Source organism: Phaenicophaeus curvirostris, chromosome 6, assembly GCF_032191515.1.
Source record: "Phaenicophaeus curvirostris isolate KB17595 chromosome 6, BPBGC_Pcur_1.0, whole genome shotgun sequence".
NCBI classification, from domain to species: domain Eukaryota; kingdom Metazoa; phylum Chordata; class Aves; order Cuculiformes; family Cuculidae; genus Phaenicophaeus; species Phaenicophaeus curvirostris.
The window spans coordinates 5,213,962-5,229,959 of NC_091397.1; the positions used below are offsets into that span (position 1 = coordinate 5,213,962).

Here is a 15,998-nt window from a genome sequence, read left to right on the forward strand (position 1 = left end):
GCAAAATGTTTTACTAATGCAGTGATATAACTCACAGAATAATTAAGGTTGGAAAAGAACTTAAAGATCACCAAATCCATGAGCCCAACACTACCTTGCTCCCAAAGTGCCACGTCTACATAATTTTTTAACACCTCCAGGGACAGTGACTCAACCAGCTCCCTGGGCAGTCTGTTCCAATGCTTCACCACTCTTTCAGTAAAGAATTTTTTCCTAATATCCAATCTAAACCTCCCCTGGTGCAACTTGAGGCCATTTCTTCGTCCTCTCGCTTGTTACCTGGGAGAAGAGACCAGCACCCTAGTCACCTTTCAGAAAGCTGTAGAGAGGGATAAGGTTTCCTCTCAGCCTCTTCTCCAGGCTGGACAACCCCAGTTCCCTCAGCTGCTCCTCATAACGCTTGTGCTCCAGACCCTTCACCAGCTTTGTTGCTCTCCTCAAGATGTGCTCCACCACGATGTCCAATTTTTTTGTACTGAAGGAACTAAAACTGAACACAGGGTTTGAGTTGCAGCCTCACCAGGGCCGAGTATGGGGGGACAATCACTTCCTTACCTCTAAATTTGTTTTACTCTTGTTTAGCCTGGTGCATTGTTCAGTGTAAAAGCAATGCTGATGTTTGAGAAAGCAAAAAACCCAATGTATTTTTGCTGTCTGTAGTCCGCATGTTTTCCACATAACAAAGATAATGCAAGCTGCAGACAAATGACAGCAAAGAACATCTCATATCTTATCCAATGTCCTATCAACATCTACTATTGTTCTAATTATGTTTACAGACATTTTATCATAACGTCTTGTTGAGGCTAGAGATTACTTGTGAATGGCAATAGTGCCTTTAATTTCTTTGCTCTAATTAGAGAGATACAACTCCTGTAAGAAAATTCAGCTTCCATTACAAATTATTTTCTTGGATCTTGTCACCTGGTGGCAGAATGTTTAATTAAGAGAAGTCTGTCTTAGTGCTTACGGTGAACTCTGACCGCTGCCAGCAGGGAAGTTTCAAGAAGCAAACTACAGCTGACACATTACTGCCCTAACTTTGCAATCCCTGGAACATGCCTTAAGAACTCTATGGATGGAGCTGCTGCTTCGAGTTGTCATTGCTCTGAGCAGCACGGTGACCAGAGACCTCCTCATGTTCCTAACTACCTACATTTTCCTGGAGTGCTTCTGAATATGCCTTGGGCAACACGATCTAGTGGGACGTGTCCCTGCCCATCGCAGAGGGATAGGAACTAGATGATCTCTAAGGTCCCTTCCAACACCAACTATGCTGTGATTTTATGCCTGAGTGCTCCTCTTTGTCTGACAACAGAAACACTGATCAGCATGCCCAAAAGCAAAGATGTTGCTGTACAGCGAGCAGCTCATCTGTTCAGCTCTAGACAAAGAATTCCCAACACAGGGAGAGCTCAAGACCAGTGTGGCATTAGTTAATAATTACATGCAAGGTGTGAGGCGATTTTAATAATTCACCTCGCTGTAACAGAGGTCTTCCTGCAGGGGAATTTAGTATGGGAAGGAAAAAAACAAAAGTCGTCTGGCAGAACAGGCTCTTGCCTCAGGCCTTTACAACAATCAGCTCTCAGGCACAGAGAAGCCCTTCAGATGGAGTCTCAGGAGCATTGGGTAGCACTGGCCTTGGGCAAGTTCTGCTGTGAGACTTCCACCTAGCACAAGGGATAAAGCCAGGCTTGCTGTAAGCTTTTTGATGTTCATTTACAACCTGGACTCCGTTGGCTGCCCCTTGTCTTAAGGGAGGTGGCAGAAACTTTTCCATTTCAAACTTTGTCTGGCACAGGGAAGAGTTTTCACACCACAGCAGCTTAGGCGTTTGCTCCCAAATGCCAGCCCCCAGCAGAGCTTCATTTCATTTAATTAACTAAAATAGAATTTCACAACTAGGAAGACACTGAAGTTTCACCTCCCGTATGAGGACAGGCTGGGAGAGTAGGGCTTGTTTAGCCTAAAGAGAAGGCTCTGGGGAGACTCAGAGCAGCCTTCTGGTACTTAAAGGGGGCCAACAGGAAAGCTGGGGGGGGATTTTTTTTTTATCTCAGACTGCAGTGATAGGATGAGGGATAATGGTTTTAAGCTGAAAGAGGGAAGACATGGATTAAATAGTAGGAACAAATATTTTCCTGTGAGGACGGTGAGGCACTGGAACAGGTTGCCCAGAGAAGCTGTGGATGCCCCATCCCTGGAGGTGTTCAAGACCAGGTTGGATGAGGCTTTGAGCAACCTGATCCAGTGGAAGGTGTCCCTGCCCATAGCATGAAGGCTGGAACTGGATGATCTTTAAGGTCCCTTCCACCCCAAACCATTGATTTTATGCATCTTCCTTCAAACATGAAGTTAATAATACAGTGTCTTTACATGAGGCAGAGACTGTAGGAGTCGTATCATTCTGTATGTAGCCGCAGGATGCGACAAGATGCAAGTGCCACCTGTAGACTCAACACTAACAGTAGAGACTAGTGCTTGTGATTAGGAGTAGCTTATGCCTTAGAGCACCATTCTTCCTCTCCACAGTAACTATAATTCCATCCTTAAACACAGAACTGCTGTAACTGAACTATCTTCTCCCTCTGCCCCTCAGGAGCGATGTTGAATATGAAAATACTGTGACCATTACTGGAATGCTGGGAGAGGTGCCTTGTAAACTACAGCTCAGAGGACAGGGAACATACGATGAAAAGTATGAAGACCTGGATTTAGCTTAAGCAAGACAATGTGGAACATGTCGAGGTAACAGGCTGGATACACATATGCCAGCACTTGAATCTGCATTTTCATCTACTTTTGTTGTTTTAATTTGGACTGGAATTTTAGCAGAATGACATTGTAAGTTAGGAGGAAAAAAGGCACATGGTACCTTAAAGCAAGCAATCAGTCTCACACTGTGCTGTTCCTTTTATCACTATGATAAGCTTACCATCACCCACAAAACCAGGCTCAGCAAAATAACCAGTTTGAAGCTGTAGAGCAGCAATGAGTTAGGCCAAACCCTTGTGCATCACAGCCTGCCTCAAATGGCAATTAAAGACCTTAAAAAGCAGCTTTTGTTTTGTCTTGTTTATTTGCTTGACATTAAAGCCGACATTGACACATCATAAAAGCAAGAATTAGTGAACAGGAAAGCATTCCCTGGGCTGTTTTCTCAGTGCCTTGCATGAAAAGGGGAAGACCCAGCTTTCCCTGGAAAACTACCAACCTGCATGTTTCATCATGCTTGGGTATTGAGAACATCCCCTTCAGCTACAGAGGGACAAACCCTTCCTCCTTTTAATTCCCCACACACACGGTTCCCATTTACTCACAACTCTCTTTAAATGTTTTTAGTATTACTTTAGCTAAAGGTCACTGAAATTCCTACTTCCGAGCCCGTTAAGTTTTCCACTCTCATCATATAATAAAAGGTTGTTGTTAACAGCAGTGCGTGTGGGGAGGAGGAGACTGGAATCCATGCTGGAGGAGAACAAAAGGTGCATGATAGCTGCCTCCTGCCTAGTTTAAAACACTTGTACCAAGCACTGCAATCTCATGTTACAGACAGGAACTTCAGCATGGAGAAAGAAACCTTGGAGATGCCAAAGCCTCTCTGGCCCCTGTAAATAATTCCATTGTTTTGCTCCAAAATACACGATGGGGTAATACTGGGGAGTGAGACTACAGAACAGAAAAGGGAGAATATCAAAGAGCTCTAGTTAATCATGACCTTCGACTAACACTCATCATAAAGAGAAAACAAATACACTGCAGGAGCCCAATTGTATTTAGTGCAAAACTAGAGAGCCAGGACAAAGAACTTGAGTCTGTGTTACAGATTTACACTTCTCCAACAGGTCAAAAACAATGAGTACACTTCTTTTCCAAACCGTTACTCCAAGTTTCAGAGATACTTCAGAAGAAAAGTTAAGGGAGAGCTTTCCAAGATGAAAGATTTGTACTGAGATGTCACTGATGTTCACGTAGCGTTTGCAGTAGGATTAACACTGGAATCTGTTTTATGTTAGGTAAGTAAATATTATTATTCATAAGATTGTCTTTTAAGTTAGAGTCACACAGGCTGATAATTAAAAATGTGTTGTAAAAGGCGGAATGGTTACTTGCAAATTCCTGACTTCTACCAACTCAGCCTGTTCAGGCGCCTCCTGTGTGAATCACTCTCTAGTTCTTCCACTTTCCCCCACCAGAGGCTTCAGAGCAGTTTGGTTGAGAGCATAAAGCTACAGCACATCGTCCAGCATGGGGACAAGTTAAGACACAGCTTACAACTTGGCTAGAACAGACGTGGCTGTAAAGGAAATGATGTTAAGTCTTTGCACTGCTTTCAAAACTAGCTGCCCAAGACTTCTTGCAAGATGGGGAAATCTTTTAAGAAATCCCCGGAAAAGCCCTTCCATGTGCACTGTTGTTTTCAATTTGAGCAACTGTTTTAAGACAATTTGTCATACTAGAAGACTGTACCATGAACTACTTCTCTCTGATAACAGAATAAAGAGATCAATTAAATTAGAAATATACATTTGTGATCACCACACAAGGGCCTGTATTGAACTGCAGCTGAACTAATTTCTCTTCTCATACCAGGTTGCCACATTTGCCACTTTTGCATTTCCCCACTTGCTTAGTAGATCTGTGTGATTTATTCTGCTTCTCAATTTCTGCCTATAATTGTAGATCTAGTTAACGAACCCCTGAATCCACTTGATTTCACAGTGCAAATCACGTGCTGTTATGAGAGAAGGCAGAGAATTAGCTGTTGCATTGTTTCCTCAGGACACTGAAGTTCAGTTCCCCGGGTACTCAAATACTGCTGCAGCTCCCATGCCAGTTCCAATGCACATTGACACAACACCATATGCTCTGAAAGGAAAGAACACATGGAATTACAAGACAGATCAGGTTTAGATATCTGGGGAAAAAAGAACACAATACATTTGTGCTACTCATTGCTCTCTTGTGTCACCTGGAGCAGTGCCCTGGAGTTCTTGCAGGCTGTTGTTGCCAGAGCATGTGGACACACGTTCCTCTGCCCACTCTCTGGAGAAGCAAGCTCCTTAACCACCTGCCTCAGGTGTACCAGCAGTGAGGTCGAGAGCAAGGAGAACTGCTTTGGTTCAGATGGGCTGAGGATGAAACTCTTCCTTTCCTCCCTGGACCTGCTGGTCACGCCGTTTCTGACACAAGCCAAGATGCCATTGGCCTTCTTGGCCACCTGGGCCACTGCTGGCTCATGTTCAGTTGCTGTCAACCAACACCCCCAGGTCCTTCTCCTCCAGGCAGCTTTCCAGCCAGACTTCTCCTAGTCTGTAGCACTGCACAGGGTTGTTGTGCCCCAAGTGCAGGACACGGCCTTTGGCCTTGTTAAACCTCATGTTCGAAGCTATTAGAGGGATGGAGATTGCTTAACCCAAACAAATGGTTACTTCTGAGCCCAAGTTACGTACACACGCCCAAGGCGTTAAGGCCAATACTGCTCCTCAGTGCTCACCTCTTTCCTCTGCGCTTCAACTCATTGAGCAAAGTGACAACTTGACGAGCACCAGTACAGCCCAGTGGGTGCCCCAGTGCTATTGCTCCTCCCAGGGGGTTGACCTTCTCCATGGGGATGCCCAGCTTTTCAACACAGTACACAGCCTAGACAGACAAGAAGGAATGTTTTCACAGGGATGCTCTTGCCTCCATTAGTTGTCAGCCCTCCAGCAACAGAGCCAAGAGGACTGCAGAGAAGACTGGTGATTTTGTCTGTATATAAGGAGGGACAGCAAACCATCTGAGGCTGCTCTGGGGGCTTCAAAGTTTTGGGCGTAAAATTATTTTAGCTCAAACTATGTTTCTCAGCACACAAACTCCACATCATTCACAGAATCATAGATTGGTTTGGGTTGGAAGGGACCTTAAAGATCATCCAGTTTCAACGCACCTGCTGTGGGCAGGGACACCTTCAACCGCATCAGGTTGCTCAAAGCCTCGTCCAGCCTGGCCTTGAACAACTCCAGGGATGGGGGAGCCATGACTTCTCTGGGCAACCTGTGCCAGTGCCTCACCACCCTCGCAGGAAAAAGATTCTTCCTAAGATCTCCCTTCTTTCATCTTAAAACCATTTTCTCTCTTCCCATCCCTGCAATGCCTCATAAAAAGCCCCTTCCCAGCTTTCCTGTAGGTCCCTTGAAGTACTGGAAGGCTGCTGTAAGGTCTCACCTGGCTTGCAAAGGCTTCATTAATTTCATATATATCGATGTCATTCAGAGTCAGACCTACGGTTCAGAAAAGTCAGGATTTGAAGCAGGTATTTTTACTTATAACTACATTGAAGAGAATAATTAACTTAAAAGTCTCCCTGTCTGAATTCTAGCTCTGCTCCTCTCATGACAAAAAGAGGGGGACCTTGGCTCCACACAGGGTGCCTACACTTGTACGCATGCTTATGTACAATGATGTCCCAACACTGCAAAATGTCACAGTTTGTGGTACTGTGCCACTGAGCTCACTCTGCTTCCTTAGGTTAAATGTGATTTCTTTGCAGAGGAATTAAAAATTTAAGGGTATTATGAGTCTGAAAGGTAAAACTACAGCCAAGCGCGTGACCACAGGAATGACAGATGGACACAGTAATAATCATCAGCTTTAAAAGCTACTTAACTTGATGATTGTAAGAACCCTGAGGAAAGCCTATTCACTGGTCAGATGCCCAAACTGTAAAGAAAGAAACCCCAAAACCAAACAGAAAACCAACACCCTCACAGGCTGGTCACACTAATGAAAGGAAACCAGCACTAACTGAAGACTACATCACTTGCCACGTGTTAACTGTTTATTGAGACTGTGCTGGGATTTGATCCTACACTTCTCAAAAGTGAGTGAATGACTATACGTGAGTACCAGTGAAAAGTATTACAATAATTCCAGTGGGATCTCTTTGAAGGTTTCGGATTTCAGTTCACTGTTCCTATGGCTAACAGCTGTCACATGCTTGAATAATACAATCCCAAATTCCAGTCCACAGAGACTGATTTGCCTTGTGCCAGACACTGTAGAACAACAAGTAGTTCTTACCTGCCTTCTCCACAGCAACAGGGATGGCATAGGCTGGTCCTATGCCCATAACATCAGGTGGGACTCCAACCACAGCAAAGGACCTGAGCACCCCCAGGACTGGGAGTCCCAGCTGTGCTGCTTTCGAGCGCTTTGCCAGGAGAACAGCAGCTGCTCCATCACTGACCTGGCTAGCATTACCTGTTGGAAGAGATCTATTAACACCTTTTTTGCCTAAGCACGTTCTATTAGAAGGCAGGTAAACCATAGGAACACCACAAATTTAACAACAGAGCTGACCTGCTGTAGTGCTACCATCCTCTTTGAAAGCAGGCTTCAGCTTTGCCAAGCCTTCCAGGGTCGTGGAGGGCCTAATCCCTTCATCTTGGTGCACAGTGATTGCTTTTTGGTTGCCCTGATTATCTAGAACAGTGGTCTTCACTGGAACAATCTCGCTTTTAAACAGTCCCATCTGTTGAGCTTTTGCTGCTCTGTTAAAGAAGAGGAGGAAAGGTTACAATATTCTGGATGCAAACTGCTAAAGAACTCATGTTGAGGCAACCAGGTCGTACTTGTCCAGCGGTACAGTTTCATCACAGCTGTACGAAAATAAATGAATCCTGATGTTCAAACATCCATTCTTATTTTTGAGTGGGAACAAGGCAAGTGGGCTAAGTCTTCACATAAAGCAAAGAATTTCTGACAAGTTAAGGACCAGCTGAAGTTTCACTCATTCCTGGTTTTGTCGTATTAAAGACAAGTTAAGGCTACAGACTTCAGGTACAATCATCTAGCATTTCAGTGTAATGTTTCAACCCAAAAAGGGTGCAATGTATGTTGCAGTTTAGTGTGACTACATAGAAGATTACCACTTAATTTAGCAGTGAATGTGGGGTCTCGTGCCTGTGACAGCAGCACCAGCAGTATGAACAACTGACAGGACTGGACTGATACAATTAGGCAGAATGCAATTAGCTAAATTAGAGTTAGCTCAGGACACAGTTTTAACCTTTCATATCAACAATATATTTAAAAGCCTCCGTGGCAGAGTTGCTTTAGAATATTTACATTCCAGCAGCAGGGCACCCTTTGCAGGGAATACAAATTGGGAGACTTAAAGTTTGCTTTACCCCCTCATCCCCTTATACTTTTACTAATAAAATGACAATAGTTAATACTCCCAGGTAAGCGAGAGTAAGAGCCAAGTGCTGAAGGACAGATCAGCAACTCCGCAGATATCCTGAGACTGAGGCCAGAAAATCTCCCCTTTCCTCATGCAAGAGGCAAGGATCGCGTTCACATACCCTTTTGTGTTATCAGTTCAATGTCAGTGAGAAAGGCTGGCATGCCAAGTTCCCTAGAAACAGGGCCAGAATTTAAAGGTTAACTGGCCTGTGCAGCAGCTTCCTGTATTAGATAAATAATTGGACCGGGGCAATGCTGAAACAGAGCTCTGGAAGTCAGTTTAACTCTTTGACAGCAGCACCTGTAAGGTACCACCTGCCAGAACAGCCCTATGGATTCCAGGGTCAATTGCCTTTGGCAATGATGTAACCAAAGAGGAAGGTTATTAGAGGTAGGATTGGACTCCCTTGGAGCCAAACACCTGCAGCCAAGACAAGCCACTCTTCTCATAAGCTTGGCACCTCCCTAGAAACAACTAAATTTTAATATTCCCCTTTTAGGAAAGGTTCCTTCTGCCTCTGCTCCCATGTTGTTTCAAATGATGCTGAGCCAAAGCCATGATGAAAATACTGCACCATGCACTCGTTTCAGAAACCTGATGGAGGCTGTGCCCTTTGGATGTGGAGAAGCACAGGGACACTCACTGCTTGAGGCTCTCGTGCCTGGTGATACATACGCAAGATTAGTCACGCGATCCCCAGTGCAGCTTCGGAGTTGGGTTTCCCTATTGCACAACCCAGGACACACCCTGATCTTCGCTCTGACCATCACAAGCTTCTTAGCTCACTATGAAGATTCGGAAGGCAACATGAAAGCTACACTTAACCACTCCCAGGAAGCAGCAATACGTTTTTCAGCTGTATTGATTGCTTAACTAAAAGGTTTAAAAAAGAAAAAGCTGTGCTTACTTTTGTTGGGAAGCCAAGGCAAAGGCATCTTGCTTCTTCCGGGAAACTCCAAACTTCTCTGCCACATTTTCTGACGTTATTCTGAGGGAAAAAACATCACAGAATTAATCCAACAACTCATCTAAAGGAGCTGCATTTTGCTTCTACAATGACAGCACAACCTACATGCATTGGCTTTAGTCTCAAAGCTAACTGCTGCCTTCTCAACCTTGATCTGCTCAGCAGAAGCAAATCCTGAATAAAATCTAGGACCAAAACACAGTTCAAGTCCACTTTCACTGTTCATTAAGCCACTGAGCTTAAGACATGAGACAAGGAAACCTTTAATCAGTGTCACTGGTCTTCCCCTGGCCTCCGTTTAACGTAACTAATCTTCTACCACAACCAAGGAAGATGGTGAGTCACTGGAATGGGTTGCCCAGAGAAGTCATGGATACCCCATTCCTGGAGGTGCTCAACGCCAGGTTGGATGAGATTTTGAGCAACCTGATCCAGTGGGGATTGGAACAGGATGATCTTTAAGGTCCCTTCTAACCCAAACCATTCTATGAATCTATGATGTCAACACACAGAGATCCAAGCTTACTGGATTCAGGTTGATCTGAAACAGTTCAGGTTGGTTTTGAGGAGAAAGACCATCTAGAAAACCCCTAAACTTCAGGGAGAGGAAACACTTACCCCATAGGAATAAGGCAATCTCGAGCCTTGCTGTTCTCCATCATACTGGAACTGATATCTCCAGGGTTATTTGCACTTCTGAGGGACATAGTTTCCACACTAAACACAAGAAGAGCTTGAATTTACTACCAATGCTTTCATACTGCATTTGTGGTGATGGCTCAGTTAAGACTTATCAAACCTCAGTATCTTGACAATACGCTTTCCTATCACCCTCCAGAAACACAGCTAATAATTAAGAATGGGCTGAGGCAGAGGCTCTTCAGCCATCAATGTAAGAATTGCCATGAAAAGAAAACACATCAGTAGATTGAACTGGTCCCTGTTTCACTAAGAACAGGATACCAACGTCAACAGTTCATTTCCCTGGTTCTCACAGCGAGGAAGGAATCGCTAACGATTCTGGCACTTTTGTCCTCAAGTATAATGTGAAACCTAACATCCTGCGAGTGGAGTTTCCAGTGAGATTGCCAACAGCTGTAACGATGCCACTTACAGCTTCAGAACTGGCTGGCAGCAGGGTAAGCATTAAGCAAACCATTATGCCACTTGTATTTCACAACATTGAGAATTTAAGAGACTGATCCCAGAGGCTGCAGTCTTTTACCTACAAATGAGTTATAGGATGGAATTCTACTCTGCACCATACAAATGCACTCACGAAGAATAAATAACAATGAAACTACTCCTGGAAAATGCAAGACAGGCAGAATATCAGGCTTTTATTTTCCCAAGCAGCTTATCCTAAGTCCTAATTCCAATCTGGGACGCTGCTTTGCTCGATTTTAGCTGCATCCACTCCCTGAAGGAAGGTACAGAATCAGGGTTTAAGTAAGACCAAGCCACGGCTACAGCATTTTGTGTTGCCATCCAGCATTTCTCCACCTATGGAGCAGGCGAGTCCTCTCAGGGCGAGGCATAAGTTGGGATAAACCCAGCTCACCAATGCCATTATAACATATGGATTTTACATCTTCATGGAGGACCCTGCAGGGTAGAGGTGAGAAAACTTCCCACAACGAAACATGGTAGCTTGTGTATCCAAAGGCAGAAGGGTCTGGATCGCAAACCCTTTGGCCTTTCAGTACCTTTAAGCATGGTATTTTGGTGAAAATAACCAAGCAGCTTCTTGAAATGAGTGTGTTGAAAGAGAAGGAGCGCAAAGCACCCTGTGTTCAAGAAGAAGCATTCCCATGAACAGAGTGCTCGGCGTACACCAGAGGAACGTGCCTGTCCTGCTAAGCTGTTTATTTTGCACAAGTCTAAAAAGAGAAAGGTGTTATCAGCATCAGATCTTGCTCAATCAGGTAGGTGCAGGTGTTGAGGAAGTATAAATATTTTCCTAAGGGCTACCAGGTGGCTGTGTACAGTAATGATTCAAGAAAAACTTAGTGTTACCAAGGTAAATAAAAAGAGAAACCAATTATTTTAGTGCCAGGATTACTGAATACTTTTCATTCATTCTTCAGAAGTGACCATGTACGTGGCCACCAGTGTTTCTCCAAAGCCAACCTAATGTTTACACAATCCTCAAAAAATAAACACCTCTCACGATGTTAGGACTGAAGCAAAGAACATCATGCCCATCCACTGCAGAAGAACATCTCTTAAGTCTGTAGAACAGCTATTAGCATGGGTAGGACATTAATTTCTTTATCCAAGATAGCTGCTGGTCTTTTCTAAGACACTAATTAACTGGAGATCAGGTGAAAGGCAGATTACAGCAGGCTCCTTCAGGCTGTCAGAGTATACAGGTGGTATCCCACAGCAGGGCCACAGGACTCTAACAAAACAGGCTTTTTGCAGATTGTAAGAGTTACTCAGCCTCTTATTGCAACACCAGCAGATGTGTCACCAAGGCCAAAGCTTCCAGGGGAGCTAAAGGATTTTCAAGCACTGTCCCTCAGGCCCTTTAAAATGACCTGATCTGCAAAAGCACTCAGCAGCCTCTGGAAATACACAAGTTGCATCAGCGGTCACCACTTAGATTCAGGTCCTAATTTTAGAATGTATTCACCCATTTGCCAAATGGACAGCATCTATTTCTTTGGGATCTGGTTGGAAGGGATTTCTGGTTCCTGACACACAAGAGCCAGTGCAGAGGGACAGAGTAAGAAGCTGAGCAGTACCAGAAAAAGACTCTTACCCACAAGCCAAGCCAATGTCATACGATCCATTTCGGATGCCACCTGTAACAGCAGTGCATAAACATTCTTACTGTCCTTAGGAGCAAAAGCACTTCCACTCCAGCTGTGGTTTCATGAACACCCCAGAAACCCACTATGGTCAAACAGAATGGTCCCTCTGCCTGCAGGAACAGGAGCCGGGTCAAGCAGGTGATGGGGCTGAAGACCAACCGTGACCTGATGTTCAACTAGAGCAGACAGGAAGGACCGTTCTAGCAGCTGCCTGATGTGGAAGCGATATCAGAACTTATCCTCAAGGACACAGAAGTATTCATAGAATCATAGAATCACCAGGTTGGAAAAGACCCACCAGATCATCGAGTCCAACCATTCCCATCAATCACTAAACCATGTCCCTCAGCACCTCATCCACCTGTCCCTTAAACACCTCCAAGGAAGGTCACTCAACTACCTCCCTTGGTATCCCATTCCAGTGCCCAATGACCCTTTCTGTGAAATATTTTTTCCTAATGTCCAGCCTAAATCTCCCCTGGTGGAGCTTGAGGCCATTCCCTCTTGTCCTGTCCCCTGTCACTTGGGAGAAGAGGCCAGCACCCTCCTCTCTACAACTTCCTTTCAGGTAGTTGTAGAGAGCAATGAGGTCTCCCCTCAGCCTCCTCTGCTCCAGGCTAAACAACCCCAGCTCTCTCTGCTATTCCTCATACGACTTTTTCTCCAGCCCCTTCACCAGCTTTGTCACTCTTCTCTGGACAGCATCAGACATTATCACTACTTGTACTCCTCAGAGAGACTGGAGGACAGGAGAAATAAGCACTCAGGGTGTGGCAGGTGTTGCCTCTGACCCGAACGCTCGTTACACTTACCAGCTATATTGATAATGGCCTGCAGCCCAGAGGAGCACTGCCGGTTCACACTTGAGCACGGCACCGTCTCTGGAATACCACTAGAAAGTAAGACAGCATTGGCAAAGACTCAGTGATGAAACCCACACAACAAACCAAACTTCTACAGAGAGCACTAAGCCACCCAATTAAACTTTAACCCTCAAGTTCAAGACAGGGCCCTTTATATATTTGTTGACCTATTTGGTTCTGCACCAAGAGAAAGCAAAGTTCACAGATAATTTTGAAACTTGATTTGCAAGTGGCTCTGAGTGCTGTTTACCCACAGGTCTGTCTTTAGCAGGTCCTCTGCAAGCAAGGCGCTCTCGTGCGCCTCACTCCCGAGCTCTGATGTGACCAGAACCACTGAAAAGTTCTGCAATATTCGTAATTCCTGGTGGGCTGTGTCTGCACCTCTCTCAAGTGGTCGTTATACACTGATTTATGGAAGTAAAATTACTTGGCAACAGACATTGGCTGAAATATTTGGAAGCTGGGATCCAACTCAAAGTGAGCCATTGACCGCAACAGCAGGAAATGAACAGAAAGACCTGAGACAACTCCATGATTTCAGGCCCACGGGGAGGAGAGAGAAGCAGCAGGTGCAGCAGGGAGCCCACAAAACAAGATCTCCCATGTAGAGAGGCTCAGCGCAGGCAGCACAGACAGGTTAATCAGCCTCACCTCTGCCTCCCTGTCCTTTGACAGCAGGATTCTCCAAACCTTGTCACAGCTCTCCAAACATGCGATCAAAGTCTAATTTCCAGGCAAAAGCTGATTTGCCATAACATTGTAGGAGCACACAAGCCTCATCACAAACTCTGACCCAGTGCTGCTCCAGAGCCAAGGCCCAAGAAGGGGAGGAGGAACCTCAATCTGGCTGAGAGTTTACCTTAGAAACTGTGCCACTCTTGCTATCAAAGCACCAGCTCCAGGCTGCAACACGTTTCCTGGGTGCAAAGATACAATTCCAGTCAATCACTTGCATTTCCCTCACTACTTGCTGCAGGCATTGTAGGGATGCTAATATCTCCACAGCTTGGTACAATCCAGCACCCAGATCAGAGACCCAGCACCCGACAGAACAGCTGTGAAGAATCTATGGATTTCATTGACCTAATGCTACGCACTGACCCCTTCTGACCCCAGGATGCTTTCAGGTTACGTAATCACAGAATGGTTTGGATTGGATAGAACCTTAAAGATCAGCTATTTCCAACCCCTTGCCATGGGCAGGGACATCTCCTACTAGCCCAGGCTGCTCAAGGCTCAAGGCACCATCCAACCTAGCCTTAAGCACTTCCAGCGATGGGGCAGCCACAACTTCTCTGGTGAACCTGTGCCAGTGTCTCACCACCCTCATCATGAAGAATTTCTTCCTAATGCCTAATCTAAATCTTCCCCCTTCCAATTTAAAGCCATTCCCACTCATTCTATCACTACATGCCCTTGTAAGAAGGTAAAAAGTCCCTCCCCAGCTTTCCTGAAGGCCTTCTTCGGGTACTGGAAGGCTGCTCTAAGGTCTCCCAGGAGCCTTCTTTTCTCCAGGCTGAACAACCCCAACTGTCCTCATAGTAGAGGTGCTCCAGCCCTTGGATCATCTTTTGCGGCTTCCTCTGGACCTGTTCCAACAGTTCCACATCCTACTTACGTTGGGGATTCCAGAACTGGACACTGTTCCAGTGGGGTCTCACAAGAGTGGAGTAGAGGGGGAGAATCCCCTCCCTTGACCTGCTGGTCGCGCTTCTTCTGATGCGGCCCAGGATACGGTATCCCATGGGACAGCCCGTCCCAGAGCGCTGTCCAGACCAGGTGTTTCAAGACTGGACAGAGGTTGTTCACTCACCCACGCAGATGTCTCCCAGGACCTCAGGACGAAGGCTGACGTCTTGAAGGACGGCCATCATAACAGCAGACAGCAGCTCATCAGGAGTGGTATCCTAAAAGTGCTGGGGATTAGCGCTACTTAGCGAACACCAGAAACTGCCCCACCGCCAGTTCACCCTTTGTGAGGGCAGGCGCACGATGCTCTGACAGCTTTGCTCCACATCTCAGCTCACGCTGCTGTCCTTTTCCTACAAATCCAGATTTATTCTGCATGGTTTTCACCCTGGGTATCTTTCAAGCAACACATGCTACTTTCTGACCTACCTCAGTTTTACACGAGCACGCTTTGTAGGGCCTTCAAAGCCAAACGATTTGTGGACTCAACAATCTCAAAGGGTGTCAACCTTACCTGTCTTGGGGCCTCGGTGCCTTGAGGGGGCTAAAATTTCTGGGGGGAACCCAAACAAACATTTGGAGGGGCCCAACATCTGATTGTAGGGGAAGCTCAGTGACTAGAGGGACCCTCACTCAGTACGGGGGCGGGGGAGGATCTCAATGCCAAAAGGGGAGTCGGGGGGGGGGGGTCTCAATGCCAAAAGGGGAGTCGAGGAGAGGAGGTCTCAAAGCCAAGGGGAGGGGGGAGGGGGATCTCAAAGCCAAAAGGGGAGTCAGGGGGGTCTCAACGCCAAAAGGGGTGTCGGGGGGGGCGTCTCAATGCCAAAAGGGGAATTTGGGGGGGTCTCAACGCCAAAAGGGGAGTCGGGGGGAGGTCTCAATGCCAAAAGGGGAGTCGGGGGGGGGGCGTCTCAATGCCAAAAGGGGAGTCGGGGGTGGGGGTGGGTCTCAATGCCAAAGGGCCGGGACTCAGTGGCCGGGGGGGGGCAGTGTGATGGGGGAGCTCAGGGCATGGGGGGCCCCCAGAGACGGGGGCAGCCCCCAGGGCTGTCAGGACCCCCGGGAGGAGCGGGAGGCCCCATCCCCGAGGGGGGTGGCGGGTAGGGCCGTACCTTGAAGCCGCCGCGCTTGGCGCGGGCGATGGGCGTCCTGCGGCCGTGCACCACCACCACATCGTCGGGGGAGGCCCCGGGGGAGGCGCAGGGCGCGGCCCGCACCCCCGCGGCCGGAGCGGGGCCGCCCAGGTGCCCCAGAACCAGCTGCACCCGCCGCAGCGCCGCCATCTTGGAGCCGCCGGCTGGGGGCGCGCCAACCCCCCTCATTTGCATGGACACGCCCCCTTCGTGCCGCTCACACCGGCTCATTTGCATAGCACCGCCTACCTACAGGATGGCCACGCCCCTAGACGATCTCCAGTTTCTTCATTTGCATAG

At 46.7% G+C, this 15,998-nt stretch overlaps 2 protein-coding genes across 2 annotated transcripts in view; one reads left to right on the forward strand and one right to left on the reverse strand.

The window, feature by feature from the left end:
• DLEC1 (DLEC1 cilia and flagella associated protein) overlaps window positions 1–3,053 on the forward strand; it is a 42,691-nt gene extending 39,638 nt beyond the window's left edge. The window contains exon 38 of the mRNA XM_069859239.1: window positions 2,603–3,053. Coding sequence (XP_069715340.1) covers window positions 2,603–2,726 — 124 coding nt within the window. The 3' untranslated portion in view covers window positions 2,727–3,053. The remainder of the gene's footprint in view (window positions 1–2,602) is intronic.
• A 702-nt stretch (window positions 3,054–3,755) lies between these two features.
• On the reverse strand, window positions 3,756–15,935 carry ACAA1 (acetyl-CoA acyltransferase 1). Its single transcript, XM_069860084.1, has 12 exons — window positions 15,678–15,935; window positions 14,690–14,783; window positions 13,736–13,793; window positions 12,826–12,905; window positions 11,962–12,004; window positions 9,816–9,914; window positions 9,138–9,218; window positions 7,345–7,535; window positions 7,066–7,245; window positions 6,211–6,266; window positions 5,501–5,646; window positions 3,756–4,872 (listed from the first exon to the last, which is right to left on the reverse strand). The coding sequence occupies exons 1-12, from the start codon at window positions 15,933–15,935 to the stop codon at window positions 4,797–4,799; spliced, it is 1,362 nt and encodes a 453-aa protein (XP_069716185.1). The 3' UTR covers window positions 3,756–4,796.
• Between the last annotated feature and the right edge of the window lie 63 nt (window positions 15,936–15,998).

Bases quoted from the DNA above. Each gene is read 5' to 3' on its own strand.
- ACAA1 (XM_069860084.1), bottom strand. From the start codon at position 15,935: ATGCAAATGAGCCGGTGTGAGCGGCACGAAGGGGGCGTGTCCATGCAA. The intron at 14,784-15,677 runs GTACGGCCCTAC...CAGCACTTTTAG, and splicing joins CCAAGCGCGGCGGCTTCAAG to GATACCACTCCTGATGAGCT. The intron at 9,915-11,961 runs GTAAGAGTCTTT...TCTTGTGTTTAG, and splicing joins GACATTGGCTTGGCTTGTGG to TGTGGAAACTATGTCCCTCA.